Consider the following 17,735-nt stretch of genomic DNA (forward strand, 5'->3'; position numbering starts at 1 on the left):
CGCGCCAAAATTAGTGTGGGTGTACCGGGTGGAGAGAGGTATTTCTAGGTGTGATACTACATGTACACACAGACAGATGTCAGTGCACTGTTCGGTCAGCAACGTCTCATCGTGGCGGATTTTTACTCAAATATAGGGAGGTTCTGCTCTACGTTTTGGGAACGCGACGCAAAAAATCACGCGAACTTTCTTCGCGTTCCCGTAACGTAAAGAAATGCTGTTCTGCTCTACGTTTCACCTAGAGAAGTCACGTGGAATGTGTACTGGGAATTTCCCCTTCCATATTTGGCAGTTTTCTGCATGCAGTTGATCGATACCCAGCAAATCTCTACGCATTTTCTCTGCGTGTGCCACAACGTAGAGAACCCCATCTCCGCGTAGAAATCTGGAGCCAAAACAGTTAACACGCGAAGCCGTAGACTCTAACCCAGACACCTGCTCTATACGTGATTTCTCTACGTTTCACGTATAGCAGAACCTCCCTTATGACGAGTGCTTTTACACCGTACCAGAGACTTGTAACTGATTGATTTCACTACATACTCACTGAAAATTGCCGCACATCAATATTATTCACCGCATATTTACCGCAATTCACCGCAAATTATGCCATATTATGCCGCGTTTTCCCCCTCGTTTTTTGCGATTTTTTTTCCGCAATTTTCCCCGGGGACAGACTAGTACATAGTAAGCACTCGCTAAATCTGTACAATCATACAGCTGTACCTGATACCATGCCTCTAGACCTGTACACACGTGTACCTGTATGTTCCATATTTTTTTATTTATTATGTACTCTTGGTACTAGTAGTACTCAGCTAGTGACTAGTGTAGGACGGCAACATCAAGAATTGTGCATGCCTGCTGTTACCAAGGTTGCATGCATGCCTGCTTGCATGCATGCCTGCTGTTAAATAAAAAATAAAAAATAAATATGGAACATACAGGTACACGTGTGTACAGGTCTAGAGGCATGGTATCAGGTACAGCTGTATGATTGTACAGATTTAGCGGGTGCTTTACTAAAAAAAACAAAAACAAAAAAAACAGTAGTATAGTACTAGCAAGTGTAGTTGTTTTTGTTTTTTTTACCTGTATGTTCCATGCTCGTTTGGTATCACGTGTATGGGTAAGGAACCTTCACTTTGATTTTATGTTTCTCATTTTGTTGCAATCACTGCTTGTCCATGCCGGTTCCTTTTTTCTTCTCCTCCCCTTCTCCCTTCCTTGCCGTGGTTGGCTGACACCCTCTCTCTTTGTATTGGCCGGTGTTCCCACTGTGCTATGAGATGCTGTAATAAATAATAAATAAATAAGGAAGAGAAATAGTTCAACGAATTGCCGACCATTGGCATAAGTTCTGTATGGTGGTGCCACTTATTTTCTGCTTTTGGAGAAGTCTGTCAGTTTTTCAAGCATCATCCACCGAGGTCTACCTAGTGTGGTGGATAAAGCAGGACCATCCAACATCGTGTACCTGCATGAGGCTGCATTCACAAAAGTGACTGAGCGTATTGCCCCTCCGATAGAGGAGTGCTGTGCATTGCTGGCGAAGTGGAACCCAAGCATACAGCAGGGGGGAGGGGCAAATGAACGAGGACTACAAATTCCACGCTCTGTCCATTTAGGAAATGGAACTGCGAGCTCATGTTTTCTCTTGCCATGTTGAGAGAAACAGGAGATCACAGGGTGGCAGATGCAACGTCAAACGGCGAGGGTGAGGTGGTAAGTCACAACCAATGACCGAAAAAAGGGGGGGGGGGGACGGGGTGAACCCAAAATCGGTACTTAGTGGCAACGGATTTGCAGCTATAGCGAGTACTGTAATGTGAAAGCGAGGGGATATGAGGCAGTTTCTATATCACACACACACACGCACATGGACACGCACACACACGCGCACACACACGAATATGTACACGCACACAGCGCGGCACACCCGCGTGACCATGTGCGCATTCCCAGGTAGTCGGAGCATGAAAAGAAAAGCGTATGCACCTAGCAGCAGGCGAGGAGACGGAGGTTATCCATCAACATTTGGAAATACAATGAACTCTGGAGATAATTCAAACATGCTCTTCTTTCAGCGCAGAGTATTACCTGTAACCTAGTGGAATGCGGGCAAAAAAAAGAGGCAGATGTAAATAGCAGAACATGTCGTCTCTCCACCGAGTAGCACACCGAGTAGCACTCTTCAGCTTCTAACATTATAGCCTCTCAGCATTGCCGTCATTCTGCAAACTCCAGGATGCAGTCCTCGCTGACGGAAGCATACCTGAAAAACAGAGGCAACAAGGATTCAAAGTGTCAGCCAAGGAAGAGAGAGAAGAATGGCCGTTACGTGTGTGGGCATGGAGGCTTGCACGCACGCACACGCACACATTCACACAGGAGCATACACCCTCCGGGTCTCCAACACACAAGCACATCAGCACACCCGCTTGCAGACATACACGCTACGTAAGCCCCCGAACCCGTGCATACATACTTGGTCCGTTTCATCGCAATTGTCGCTTATCTCCCACGCACCTTTTGACAGGTAAAACCCAGTCCGATCTCGATATCTAATTCACATTCGTTTGGGAGGTTGTGATGGAAAGATCAAAGGAGACCAGAAAGAAGATAACCATCGCGACTAGCGCCAGTGGCATCGTGATTCGTACGATTTTGATGGGAAAGTGGGAAACTTTTCGCTGCAGTGAATGCACTGCAGTGAATGCACACATTCACTGCAGCGAAAAGCCAAGCGCAGCTCAAAGACCGGAACTGTAGCAGGGGAAATCGACATCCTGCCCTGGAGAGCATGACAGTCACGGCCTGGCCAGCCAGCTCAGTCGCCACGTTTGAACTGCAACGACCTGGCATTCTTTGCAAGCCTGCAAACTCATGGCGAGATGGTGGCAAAGAAGACTTTGTCCGACCTGGCAGCGGCAGTACAAGAGTCAGGGTCAGCGTATCCAGCAGAGCGTATGACAGCTGTCTGGAGAGGGATGTGTGCCTGATACAAAAACAGTGTTGAAACACACAGTGGTGACACACGGGTCACGCTGCCCACGTTCCTCCAAGTGCCAAAGTGACAGCCACGACTGTTCCTTCTCCATCGCTGCCATACACCAAGCAGAGAAAGCAAGAGATACTCTACGCCAGCAGCTATACGCACCAACGAATGTCAGCTCAAGTGGCATCAGCTCAGCTCGAGTGATACAGAGCCAGAGTTGGATAAACTAAAGCGTGAGTGCAAGAACGCGCTCCGTCACTGTTTTCTTTTGTACATTTTTGTAACTTTGCTTCCTTTCTTCGACTTGCTTCATCAGATTCCATCGCTGAATTTTTTTCTTGTGGCGGACAGGAATCCTGTATCATGCTTCTTCACTATGCGTATTGGAAATTGTACAGAGCGGTAAAAAAAACTCCTGTTCTTAGTTGCGATAGATAAGCGACAATTGCGATGAAACGGACCAAGTACACACAAGCATACACGCAAGCACGCACACACAGACACACACTGTGTACCCTATATACGTCCGCCACAAGAGAAGCGCGCAAATCTGCAAATGCGCTGGATGTGCACCCACAGATTTTCTCTCATAGCAACGATAGCGGATCTGATTCCTGAATGAAACAGATCAAGACTAGCGCCAGATAACTGTGTAATCCACACAACTGGCGAAGCCATGTGAATGCACCCCTCCCCTCCCCCCCCCCCCCCCCATGGCCTACAACACACGGAGGACATGGGAACAGAACGGTGAGACAGTAACCATAGCAACACACCCTACACCAGCTGGGGTAACCAGTATAGACAGCACACTGCTTATTGGACGCAGAATCTAGATACACTGGTGCGGTCACCGTACCTCGAAGTGAAGCTTTACCAGCGAGCTTTGGTAACTAAGAACTAGCAACTCAGAGCCAACCGACATAGCAACAGGGGCAGATCTAACGATGTCAACATGGGGGGGGGGGGGGGAGGGAGGGGGGGGGGGGTCCAGTTAAGTCAAAAACTGAATAGCTGATACATGTACATCAACATGCGTATAGTCTCCAGTTGTACATTTACAAGATTTAGCGGGTTCCGAGGAACCCTTGGAACCACTCCTGGATCCGCCACTGACCAACAAACTCAGCCATAACAGATAGTCTAATACTGGCATACTGGACTGCCGGGGACGAAACCAGTCAAGGCTCCATATGGTTTGGCAAGAAGACAGTACTCCGAAAGATTAGTAAGCGTACACACATACAAACACACATGGGCACATTCACCCCCCCCCCCCCCCCCCCCACACACACACACAAAAACACCCCCACACACACACATACACACACGCACAAAAAACACCCACACACACGCACGCCCCCCCCCCCCCCACACACACGCACGCCCCCCCCCCCCCCCCACACACACACACACCAAACAGCACAGCAACCTGAGACGCGACAGCAACACACACACGCACACACACACACACACACACACACACACACACACACACACACACACACACACACGCAAGACAGACACACACTCACCAAAAACACGTCATGCACATCCGGCTGTGAAGCTAGAAGAAGAGCATGGAGCCCATCAACGTTAGCATTATGGACAAGAGCGATGCGAGCTGTGCCGATGATCCACTGGAACCACCTGAGAATGCATCACATGAATTGAGAGGGAAGATCGGTAACAGTGTTAGAGTTCTAGCAAGGTCAACATTGTAGAGGGGGGGGGCAGGGAGGGTTACACCGTAATCCATTTTCCATTTTCAAAATAGCTGTCTTGCAATGCGAAATGCAACGTACGGGGCGAACACCTGACTTAACCGCAGAAAAGCGTGCCTTTATGAACCCTTCAGTACTGAGTATCGACCGTGTTTTCGTTGAATGGCATGAAAAAACCCCACAAAAATCGGAAAATGGGTTGGGACGGCACTTTTTCACAGGGGGGGACGCTACGCACCGCTACCACCCTTTGACTAGAACCCTGAGTATACATGCACTTCATTAGTCACCTTGCCGGTGAACCTCAATATACTATAGTTGTGAAGGGCACCAGTCGGCTGTTCAAGAATTCAACAATCTCTCCTTCTCTTCCCCTCCATGCGCTCTCAGTCCGGTGAATCCGAATGAAATAATAATCATACCGGTATGCCAAGGGTACTGATTGGTTTTCGAAAAAAGAAATTCCGCCCCACAAGCTCGACAAATTTATTCCCGAAGCTATGCAAGAGACGCTATTTTAGTAGCGTCTGGGTCCGCAGTGCTTTATTTCGGAGTGTGTTTGTGTGGTAGGCTGTCATCACGTGACGCGCCGCCAGACCTGGCTCGCTATCCCGTAGATAAGGACAGCTGGCCACATATTCAAATAGGGCTTTCAAACGACAGGATCATACCGCGGAGCAACTACGTAGAATGTGTACGGATACGTATGCGAAGTGCATGCAGGGAATGCAGGCGGGGCGATAGTGGGGCTTCGAATACCATGTTAGATGGGAAAAAGGAAATATACTAGGACCATAGTGTGATAATTACACATGTACGTATTATAAGTATAACAACATGAACTTGGTGGAATGTATCTGTCTGTGTGTGATCCCGGTAGCCTAATCGGTACAACAATGTCCCGGGTAAGACACGGGTGCTGGATTCGAGCGCCGCTCAAGGATCCTTCTTTCGCAACAGATTTTGACTGCAAGCAGTAAACATAGAACTGGGCCAAATTGATTGCCATCATTCTGGTGACTTCAAAACCGTGTTCTCATCGGAAACAATTACGTGATCAGCCAGTGTAAGGGTTTGAGCCCTTCTCAAAATTAAACCACGGTTCTGCTCGTATACAAGTGACACGTGTGTTAAAATTCACATACCGTCGTCGACTACACATGATCCGGGAGTGAGGCCAGTGCCGGTGAGTCCCATGCCACAGGTACAGGTGAAACTACCGGCAATGTTTGTGCACGTGGCATTCACATCCGTGCACGTTGTCAGGCACTCGTCAGTGTCTGTGGGAGAAAATGTGCACGTGTGCGTATGTGTGTGTGTGCGCGCGCGCGCGTGTGTGTGTGTGCATGTGCGGGTATGCGTATGCACATACGGGCACGAATAAAGAAGATAAAGGCACACAGAACAGACCGACGGACAGACACACAAACGTCATCAGAAAACTGAGAAGCGAGAACAGTAAACCAAACACACAACGCATACTACTACTAGTGCTCTAGTATGATAGAAACGGAAAAAATGCAACACAGGGTGTCTGCAAGTCCCCCTTCACAGTCGCTACATTGGTATACAGGTACTAAAAACTCTTTAATATACAGAATGGCATCGTCGCCTATGAACAGTATCAGGTGGAACATCATACATACATGTACGATACGAAAGACGCCATCGAAGTGGAATACAATACTGCATTTTTAAACCATCCCAGCGGCACCCACGTCATTCCCCAAGATGGTTATTTCAGGAACGAATTGTTGAAATACGTTTTCCTGAAATTTAATTCTTGAAATGCTGTGATCAAGTATGAGCTAGTGTTAGTAGTGTTGCTGACAGCCCACTTTTAGTTAACTAACACCAAGCGTGTGAAATCAAGGAGGGTGAAGAAGGCGGCGATACAGGGAACCTTGCAATTCCTTCACCACAGCACAGATGTACAGTCTGATACATGGTCACCACACTACAACTGCCAGTGCTACGCCCCTGCAGTGCGACTATACGTACCGACACAGTTGGGCAACGTGGACCACTGGCCGGCCATGCAGGTGGTGTTAGTGATGTCCGTGCCGTTCTGCACGTATCCAGTAGCGCAGGCCACACTGACCACCGTTCCTCTTGCCCTGGACGTGAACCCGTTCGGGAACTCCAGACCACCATATCCAGATATATCAGCACAGGGAGCTTCGGATCACAAGGTGACGAGGTGGCAAACGTGCAAACAAGTGAACAAAGAAACACACGCAAAATAATGTACACAGAGAGGACTGAAACCCGCTATGGCTACATATAGATAGTGTCGAGAGAGATTCCGTGTGTGTGTTTCTATGTGTGTGTGTGTGTGTTTGTGTGTGTGTGTGTGTGTGTGTGTGTTTGTGTGTGTGTGTGTGTGAGTGTGTGTGTGTGAGTGTGTGTGTGTGTGTGTGTGTTTCTGTGCGTGTGTGTGTGTGTGTGTGTGTGTGTGTGTGTGTGTGCCATATGGTGCAGTGGTATGTGCAGCGATTTCCAATCGATAGATTGCGGGTTCGATTCCCGACGATTATGGTCACACACGTCTTTCTTCTCTTTCTCAGACTCTTCCTGACTTTTCTTTCATTCTCCTGGGTGGTTACCAACAGCCAGTGCATGCCGGAGTATGTGGTGTGATGTGTGTGCGGAAAAAAAAAAAAAAAAAAAAAAAAAAAAAAAAGGAAAAGACCAAAAATAGGGATTCACTGGCCAGAAAATGTCACTCCAAATAGCTGTATGGTGTAGACCAGGCTGAATAGTGACGGTCAATTCTTCAGCCTTGCAAGCTGTTGAATGGTGTAATCCCAGCACAAGTTGCTATGGCTTCTGCCGTAGCATTGCTATCATCGCCTCCGGCGATGGGCGTCAAAGGTCAAAGGTGTGTGTGTGTGTGTGAGAGAGAGAGAGAGAGAGAGAGAGAGAAAGAGAGAGAGAGAGTATATAAGACAGTGAAGGAATGAGAGAGTGAGACGAAAAGGAGAACGACGGACAAAGACGTATGGGTCCAGGGTTGGATTCGGTGGGCAACAAATACACGGCTGCACTTACTCAGGTCATAAACGCGAACGGTAGTGGCCGTTGTGGCGTTGCTGTTGATGATGTCACGGCACGCCTGCTCCACAGTGGTGTTATCGAAGGGCGTGCAGGCGGTGGCTGGGTACATGTTGACGCATTCAAAGTTGAACGACTGGTCCGCCATGGGCACGGTCTCGTTCGTGCGGAACGTGACCGTGGCGCTGATCGTGTACTGACCCGGCGAGCTTTGCATGACGCTGTGCGTCACCACACCCGCGTCCAGGCTGTCCGTCACGATCGACAGGTTCTGCGGCCGAAAGCTGGTACCGGTGCACGTGACGTTAAAGTACTCGGAGTTGTAGTCGACGACGGTAACCGCGCTGAGGGGGTAAATCGTCGCCGGAGCTGGAAGGGAAAGAGAGAGAGAGAGAGAGTTTGTTGACTACACTACAGCAGGGCTGCCACACCTGGAGGGAGAAAAATCTGACGGGGGTCGGGGGTGTCCACCGGTGATTTATTTTAGGAAAATGGCTTGCTGTTGGGGCCCCAGAACACATTTTTAACTGTCCACACACATGCAAGCAGGCGTGCCTATTACAGCTACATGTACATGTACATGTACAATGACTGGCCAAACACGACCTGGACTTGAAGCGTCGAATGGCCAACTGGACTATAAAGCGCTCAAAATAAAATAATCAGTTGTCCCTCTTTGGGAACAAAATCGGTCGGTTTGTCCGACAGGTGATCAAAAATCGGACGATTTCCGAAAAATCGGAGTAAGTGGCAGCCCTGCTACAGCTAGCATGCATGCAGCGGGGGTGGTTGCATAGGCAAAACATATCGCATTGGAAAAATGATGATACGTAGGATCATACAACTAGGTATTCTACTTCCAACATAAATTGCTTCCGATATACGCTAAATCGGCTCAGTATTGAGGGTCCATTCCACAAAGGAGACTGGATTATACCGTCAAACTCTATTATTGTTCTAGGTTCATATAGGAACAGTGAATAATAAAAACTGAAAATGGATCGTTTCTGACAACTTTTTTGGCCACTAAAATCCATTTTTAGGACTTACCATCGGACAAGAGTTACAAACCTATCGCCGTTGTCTGTTATTCCTATTCTTATTTTTCATTTTTCGAATAGATCCCGAGCATTGAGCACTTATCATCATGAGTTATGTGCCTATTGCCTGCTATCTTACATTTTTTCTGCTCTGCCCGCTCCGTCTGTCTTCTGGCACGTGCAAATACGTAGACTTACCATTGACATAAACGCGGACGTGAATAAATAATAATAAAATCCATTTCCTAATTCCGAGGGAGGATAACGGTTAATTAAGCCAGGTTTTACTGCAGGACAAAACAGCTGTACTCACTGACAACTCGGATTGTATATGTATCCACTGACTGGTCGTTGGCGGTGAAGCAGCGGTACGTGCCGGACAGCTCGGGGGTCAGCACGGGGAAAGCGGTGACGTTCCAGACCACAGCGGAGGCGGGCGGATTGCCGCCGATGTTGTCAAACATTCCGGTTTCCGCCACCGTCCGGTTGGTGTCCTCGTTGACGAGACGGATAAACGGCCCAGCCTGGCTCAGCACCGAGCACGCGGGTAAGAAGGTGGTGGCGCCGCTTGCTCTGAGGGAGTTGACGTAGACATTCTCGGCGACGTAGATAGTGTAGGGAGCGCTGCCTGGCAGGCTTGAGGCCGACAGCGACACAGATTGACCTGGACAAGAATAGAATCACCATGGGCACACCATAGCTAAGGCTAGCAGAACGGGAGAAAGTACTTCTCCGACAATCTCAAGAAACCAATAAAAACACACTGTCTCACTCCCCCTGAGACGTTCAAAACAAATTGTCCAGCCAGTGACAGAAACAGATCGATCCCTGGAGGGTGAAAGTAGGACTTATCACAAGCTAGCTCAGAAGTCTGCTCATACTGCTTGCAACAATGGTGAACACAGACTCTTCAACCAAAATAATAGAAAGTTGCGGGAAATGATGGCCTGTGTTTTTATTTTTTATTTTTTTACTATTGAACACTCACTGCATGATGAACTAAAATGAGGAGGAGAACTCGACACAATGGTACATATCCAGCAGGACGGAGTGGGTGGGACCTGTGAAGCTTAGCCGACCAAGGGTCCTGTTCAAAAAGGTATTATCATCAAGGAGAACACGATTAGAATATGTCGGGGGGGGGGGGGGGGGGTCACTCCACGACGCAAACAGTTCCACATTGACTCAACAGAGTGTAGTGCCACTGACCACAAACAGTAAACACAGGAGAATGCACACTATATCATCGCAGAACACTATAGCATTGCAGAACACTATAGCATTGCAGAACACTATGGCATTGCAGAACACTATGGCATTGCAGAACACTATATCATCGCAGAACACTATGGCATTGCAGAACACTATAGCATTGCAGAACACTATAGCAGGGTTCTAGCCAGGTCAAAATAGTAGGGGGGGGGGGGGGCATGGGAAACAATTACCCCATTTTTCAACTTTCCAATATTGTCTTGCCACACCAAATGCAACGTATGGGGCGAATCCCTGACTTCACCCCAGACAAATGTGCCTTTACGAATCATCTATGCATGAAAAACACGAAAATCGGAAAATGAGTATGGGGGCGGCAATCTTTCACAGGGGGCGCGCAAACAGAGTAGGGGGCGCTGCGCCCCCCTACCCCCTTTGACTAGAACCCTGCTATAGCATTGCAGAACACTATAGCATCGCAGAACACTATAGCATCGCAGAACACTATAGCATCGCAGAACACTATAGCATTGCAGAACACTATAGCATCGCAGAACACTATAGCATCGCAGAACACTACAGCATTGCAGAACACTATAGCATCGCAGAACACTATAGCATCGCAGAACACTACAGCATCGCAGAACACTATAGCATCGCAGAACACTATAGCATCGCAGAACACTACAGCATTGCAGAACACTATAGCATTGCAGAACACTATAGCATCGCAGAACACTATAGCATTGCAGAACACTATAGCATCGCAGAACACTATAGCATCGCAGAACACTACAGCATTGCAGAACACTATAGCATTGCAGAACACTATAGCATCGCAGAACACTATAGCATCGCAGAACACTATAGCATCGCAGAACACTATAGCATCGCAGAACACTACAGCATTGCAGAACACTATAGCATTGCAGAACACTATAGCATCGCAGAACACTGTAGCATTGCAGAACACTATAGCATCGCAGAACACTATAGCATCGCAGAACACTATAGCATCGCAGAACACTACAGCATTGCAGAACACTATAGCATTGCAGAACACTATAGCATCGCAGAACACTATAGCATTGCAGAACACTATAGCATCGCAGAACACTATAGCATCGCAGAACACTATAGCATCGCAGAACACTATAGCATCGCAGAACACTATAGCATCGCAGAACACTATAGCATCGCAGAACACTATAGCATCGCAGAACACTATAGCATCGCAGAACACTATAGCATCGCAGAACACTATCATTGCAGAACACTGTAGCATCGCCGCAAACCAATCGGTAACCCAGGTCCAACTCAGGAACGAACAGCACTGTTCTTATTTTCATAAACATGGAAGGCATAGAAGCCAAATCAACTTACCGTCAGCAGAGAAGGCACAAAGGGCTACAAGAAGAATGATCAGAGGCATTTCTAAAACCAAGCAAGTACACACACACACACACACACACGCACACACACGCGCGCACGCACGCACGCACGGCCGCACGCACGCACACACACACAAACGCACGCACGCACACGCACACACACGCACATACAGGTGCACATTAATTTGTTTGTGGTGTTTATGTTGCCGATGGTGTAAATTTGGTATGTCTAGGTGCGCAGGACCACACCAGCACTACAAAGGTAAACTGAGAGCGAGTACACTCAATATGGGCATTTTACAATCCTCTGAATGACTGCTACTCTCAATATGGGCATTTTACAATCCTCTGGATGACTGCTACTCTCAATATGGGCATTTTACAATCCTCCGGATGATAGCTATGACAAGAAACGCTAAGTACACTCGATAGGTAGAACAAAAATCCATTATCGCTGTCAAATCAATATATTTGTCGTAGAAAGGGTTGGATGGGTGGGTGAGGGTCATAACAAAAACATGCTCTGAGTCTGTGCATGAAAATTATCGATAGTGCTGAATACACCATTTTTTATCTAGGAATGTCATCATCATCTTGATAAGCTGCCACTATCTGTTGGCAGACAAGTTGCATAGAAGTACATTCGAGTCTTTCTTCTTCGGATCTCGATGCTCTGAGCACATCAGTCCACTGGGCACCTTGTGTGTGGCTTTTAGAGGAAATATTACAATTTTTCTCTACTTTTATGCCATTTTTTTTGTTGAAATAGCGACGTCACACACCAGATCTCTTCCCCACGGGAAAAGTATATGATTCATTGTAACAGTAGTTTCAAAGTAATGGCCGTGCCGGTCCTGCCCCGGATAAGGGGTGTGTGAGTGTACATATGTGCCATGCCATGATGCCATGATTCCAGTGCATTTAGCTACAGTTTCACTCAGTGAAATCCGACCCGGAGTGAACATTTAGCCCCCTTGACTTGCAGGAAGGGGGGGGGGGGGGGGCGGATGGCACCCTGGAAATGGCACCAGTGTGGCTCTGCGTTCACGCGTACAAGTACAAGTGCAGTGATGGAATTGGAACTGGTCCATGGGGCCAGCTTTGCACCTTAGGTTGGATTTTAGTTAGCACAACTATACAGTCATGTACACTTCACCATGACTGCAAGAGCCAGGCGCACAGACGTTACTGCACATCAATTTATGGATATCCAGTGAAGCCATTGGCAGTTGTGCTACAGCACTCAGCAGGTAGAGCAGCTGCCAACTGTGAACAAACCAGCTGTACACAATGCTCTTCCCTCCCACTGAGCCACCTATGGAGTCAGATGATTGGTTCATAACACTTAGCGAGTAGTATGCTAGATGTCACATACTTGTTTGCTGATTCGCACAGCATTCGCAGGAAGAGTCTTGCTTTGCCAATGGAGAACACAAAGAAGCACTTTGAAACAACAGCACGACACACCAAACTATAAGTACTTCATAATCCAGGCAATCAGGGCTACTAGGAGAACTACTCTGTACATGTATACAATACTAGGGGTGAAACGAGTATATCGAATACTCGAGCGCTCGCTCGAATTTTTGAAACGAGCCAGTACTCAAAAATACGAAATAGAGGTTGCGACTTCGGCGATGATTTTTGTTTAGGAATGGGTTTGCTCCCACACTGGAGCTCGCGCTATTCCGCCGACGACTTGACACTTGACTGACTCACGACTGCCATCCAGAGAACACGAGAAGTCCATCGGGGTGCTTTCTTGCAGGTTTGCCGAGTCGAAGGTTCGATGGACTTCTCGTGTTCTCTGGATGGCAGTCGTGAGTCAGTCAAGTGTCAAGTCGTCGGCGGAATAGCGCGAGCTCCAGTGTGGGAGCAAACCCATTCCTAAACAAAAATCATCGCCGAAGTCGCAACCTCTATTTCGTACTGTTGTGCCCAGCGCGGGCGTGCGACTAGGTGGTTTGGAGGTGACAGCGTTGTGAATGACCGAGGGTCCTCTTCGTCTGTTCTCACCGTCCAGGAGCGATAACTGACTCACGCTGCTGTCTGGTGTTCACGAGGTGTTTGTCGCGCTGGAAACGGAGTGTCTCTGTAAGTTTGTATCCCTGGTGATGTTTGTGCCTGGACAGCACTATATAAGTGGTGCTCTTCAGGCACAATCTTCCTCAGCCTACTCAAGCTCAACTGATGAGGGGTGAATTCCCCGAAACACTGTGTATTGAGCAGGGAGTGGTGCTTTCTTGCAGGTTTGCCGAGTCGAAGGTGTTCTCTGGAGCCAGTACTCGTTTCGCAAAATACTCGAAGTATTCTACGTACAGTGTATTGTATGCATATACATCAAGCCTTGCTGTTACTTTGACCGGTGCTGATGGCCCATGCAAGCGCGAAATTATTGCTTGTCCCTACTTAGGGGTCGTCCGTAAATATCGAACTTTTTTCACAAAACGAAATAATTTCGTTATGGGGTGGGAGGGGGTTGACCAATTTCGTTCCAGAAAACATTGATTCATGTACATGTCCGTTGTATATGCATGTATGTCAACATTTTTTACGTTCTGAGGGGGAGGGAGGGAGGGGTTGGGTCTAAACTAAAGTAATTCGTTTGGTGAAAAAAGTTCGATATTTACGGACGGCCCCTTACCAGCTAAAGACAGTAGTTCAGACTATTTCCTGCACTAGGCTGCATGCAAGACTACATGGGTATCGGGTGTACTACTTTCGGTTTTGCGAGAGTGGGCGCATTGCATTGTTTTATGTAGTCTGTAAAATACTCGTACTCACTCGAATACTCGCTCGTTTTTTCAAAGAGTACTCGAGTCCCCAATTTTGGCACTCGTTTCACCCCTAATGTATACCCCATGTCAATAGACTGATACAGTGCAATGCAAGGTCTTATAATTGTTGGTAAAGAAAAGGACCAAGGAACTATAAGTTACGCCATAATGTCCACTAACACCACGAGTTACTTGACAATCAGCTCATGTGATAACATTGCAAGCTGATTGTCAAGTAAGTGCTGGTGTTAGTGGGCATTATAGCGTAACTTGTAGCGTCTTGGTCCTCTTCTTTACTACAAATTAATCATTGGCTCTCCATCTGAGTATATTCTTATAACAGTTAATAATTATAGTACTTTATGCTGACCTTTCATACAAACTTCCAGTCAACTTGCCCATCATGCTGGCGGTTTATACTGGGCATATAAACTTCATACCTCATACAAACCCCATAGACCACCAACATAGAAACAGGAAGAAGTTGACTGTCAGTTGGTCAGCATAAGTATAATACATCCCACTAGTACGCTTGTACGTGAAATATAAACCGACATACAAACCTCGGCTTCGCCTCGGTTTGTATGTCGGTTTATATTTCACGTACAAGCGTACTGTTAGGTTGTATTATATACGTATAATCCAGTATTAACCAGGGGTGTACTGCACTGACGTTATACTGGGCACTTTCCACTACACAGTCACACATTCTGGTCCCAGGTTTCGCATGGACAGAATGAACGGATTGCGGCCATGTAAACGAAGGACTACGCGTAGAAATAATAAATGGGGGATCACGTGGGATCCCGTACACTCTCGCGCACACGTGGACCTAGCATGGTGTGTACGGTACGACGAGTGCGTCAATCCTGGTTCGAGATTTAGAAATTCCGCCCTTTCTTCGGAATTTGTGTAATCGAATGGTGCATCCACCATAACTAAACTCCGAAGTACTGGAATTGACCGAAATGCGCGTAATCAAACGCGCCCACTGTCACATGAATATCTTATGAAGGTAACATAGAAGATTGTTCATTAGTAACATGTTCCCCTACGCATCTCTGAAATACACAATCACAGTCAGGGACACAAAGCAAAGTGTCGCATCGCTGAATTTACATTATCTCTGCAAAGCCCCCAACTGTTATCAACAGCAACAATACCCCTGGGTTTCAGTGGACATTTGTACATGCTGCTCCCCATTCGTGAGAGCTGCCTTCATCGCCTTCAACGTGCCAGTACGGTACCAGAACACGAAACGCTGACGGTGACTCGCGATAGACCGACGGTGACTCGTGAGTTGATCGCCAGTCACCACACTCACCACCCCAGTGTATTCTGTGTCATGTAGACTAGGCCCAGACAGATTTTGTTCCGCTCGCCTCGATATTTTGCCGCAAAATGTTGCTGCCAAATCTTCGATATTCTGCCGAGCCTGGCACTAGAAACTCGATATTTTGCTCCATTTTGCTCCGGAAAAACGTGTATTTTATCCACTTCCCGTACAACGTTTCTTAGAAATCGCAGCGTTGGTTTCTCAACACGGGTTTCCATGCACGTGCCCCTGAGTTCTTCAAAAGCCATGTCGATCCACAGTGAATTCCAGTGACATTTCGGTGACATGGTCTTGTCCTGGGCAGCGTATAGTGCTGGACGGGTAAGAAACAAGGACATCATTATTCTAAGTATCAGGCATCGATTTTACCCAACATCTCGATATTTTGCTCCGATTTTGCCGGCAATTCCCGCTCTTTCAATTTTTCGATATTCTGCCGGACGAATTGCCGGCAGTATCTGTCTGGGCCTAATGTAGACCCCAGCAGGAATATGCACAGTAACGACGGTGGCTGCTTCAGGCTCTATATCAATACACACCCAAACGTTTACTCCAAGTGAGTATTGTTTGAATTTTCCATTGACGAAACAAGGAACCAGATGGGGCATGGATGGGATTTCCATACTAAATTTGGTGCTACGAAGAATTCTCCCGTTGCATTTCGGGTTCGGATTCTCGGCCGAACCCTTGCACTCAAAACACTGAATGCACCACAAACACATTCGCTCGCACGCCACAACCTCTTGGCAACACCGGTGTCACAAGTGGGGCCACTTCCAATCCCCACTTCCTCAAGTTAGTTCCTGGCTAGGTCAGCTGCCCTGCTCAGTACAGTAGTATGATCTGGAAGCATGCAGGATCGCTTGGAATTTCGCTGTTGTCGATCTTTGCAACATGAAACTACGGTAACTTCTTTCTACAAAAAATATCTCTTGTGTCATCATCATAATGCTAGACGGCTGATCGATTTTGTAGTTTTCTCCTGCACTGAAAGCAGTTCGACTCTCCGGGGCAACAACAATACGGAATACATGTAGCCGTCTTTTGAGCAAAGTCAGTTCAGACCAACGCAAAACACGAGGAATGCGTGCAGCACGACTGTGTGGGAAATTGGGAATGCTCGCACTCCGCCTTGACAGAGCGGCGCAAAACAACCAACCACTGTGACACCGCCAGCTGCGACATCCCCCATCGTGCCGCCTCACAGCCCAGCGGGAAACATTATCCCTATCCATGGCCAGAACGAGCCAGAACTAGAGAGGAACAACGATTTGGAAGCCACTAACGACGTGTTACTTTACTAAATCTAGAACAAGAGGGAGCACGCCGAAGTCTGATCAGCAGCGGATGCGCGGCGGGCTCGGAAGTCGTTTTCCGCCAACTCGTACATCTCACCACCATTACTAGTCTAGTAGATGGCACGATGCTGGGAAAGGCGACAAGACTACCACAGTAGGTGACCCTGCCGCGACGATAGCTCACCACCGGCGCACCGGCAAGCAACACCACACCGCGTACCGCTCTTTCACTACTAGCACTAGATCCGGACAACAGTGCACTAGTGGTGGACAAGCCTTTCCTAACACCTCTTCCATACCATGGTACCAGTGCAAAGCAGCTGTACCGCTCGCTAGCTAGCGCTGTTACCCAACCTTGCTACGGATCTTCTACAACACCCTTCAGCGAAGAGCACCCACATCCGTAGTAGTGCTAGCGACACACCGCCCAGCTCAACTCAAGGAAAAACCGGAAAAGGACACTCACCTTATTTTCGCTGTGGAACAACACGGAGAAGATAATCCTAGTCTGGACCTAGAAGACGTCTTGCTTGATTGACACGACAGCGAAAATTCAGCAGCAACGTTTTGGAAGTCAAAGCAAGACTAGAACGTGAACTGCCACAAGCTCACAAACCCTGCATTAGCACTAGTCACGCAACGGACACGGACTATGAGTTCTACACAACAATGTTACTTCACAAGAGGAGTAGCGCCGACAGTCACACGACTAGAGAAAGGATTTATGAATTGCGCCGTGCCTGGTCAAAGCTCGCTAAAACACACACACGACCGTGGTCAAAACTAGTCTGTTGAACAGTGTCCTTGCCGTTGCCTTGGTCGCTGCACTGAATCAGTGCAGTGCACTTGTTAGCAAGTCAAGTGAGCCCTTCCTGTTCCTACTCCTACTGGAGTCCTAGGCTAGC

The 17,735-nt window shown here is 47.7% G+C and overlaps 1 protein-coding gene across 1 annotated transcript; it reads right to left on the reverse strand.

Moving 5' to 3' along the window:
• Positions 1-1,590: 1,590 nt before the first annotated feature.
• Positions 1,591-17,523, reverse strand: LOC135811977 (uncharacterized). The gene is made up of 8 exons (XM_065325258.1): positions 17,297-17,523; positions 11,412-11,462; positions 9,130-9,480; positions 7,774-8,145; positions 6,724-6,900; positions 5,868-6,002; positions 4,534-4,648; positions 1,591-2,275 (listed from the first exon to the last, which is right to left on the reverse strand). The coding sequence occupies exons 2-7, from the start codon at positions 11,458-11,460 to the stop codon at positions 4,566-4,568; spliced, it is 1,167 nt and encodes a 388-aa protein (XP_065181330.1). The 5' UTR covers positions 11,461-11,462; positions 17,297-17,523; the 3' UTR covers positions 1,591-2,275; positions 4,534-4,565.
• Between the last annotated feature and the right edge of the window lie 212 nt (positions 17,524-17,735).

This window comes from Sycon ciliatum, chromosome 3 (assembly GCF_964019385.1).
Source record: "Sycon ciliatum chromosome 3, ocSycCili1.1, whole genome shotgun sequence".
NCBI lineage: Eukaryota > Metazoa > Porifera > Calcarea > Leucosolenida > Sycettidae > Sycon > Sycon ciliatum.

Coding starts and splice junctions, on each gene's coding strand:
- LOC135811977 (XM_065325258.1), bottom strand. CDS start 11,460: ATGCCTCTGATCATTCTTCTTGTAGCCCTTTGTGCCTTCTCTGCTGAC. Junction 8,146..9,129: donor ATATACAATCCGAGTTGTCA/GTGAGTACAGCT, acceptor TTTCCCTTCCAG/CTCCGGCGACGATTTACCCC. Junction 6,901..7,773: donor CGTTCGCGTTTATGACCTGA/GTAAGTGCAGCC, acceptor TGTGATCCGAAG/CTCCCTGTGCTGATATATCT.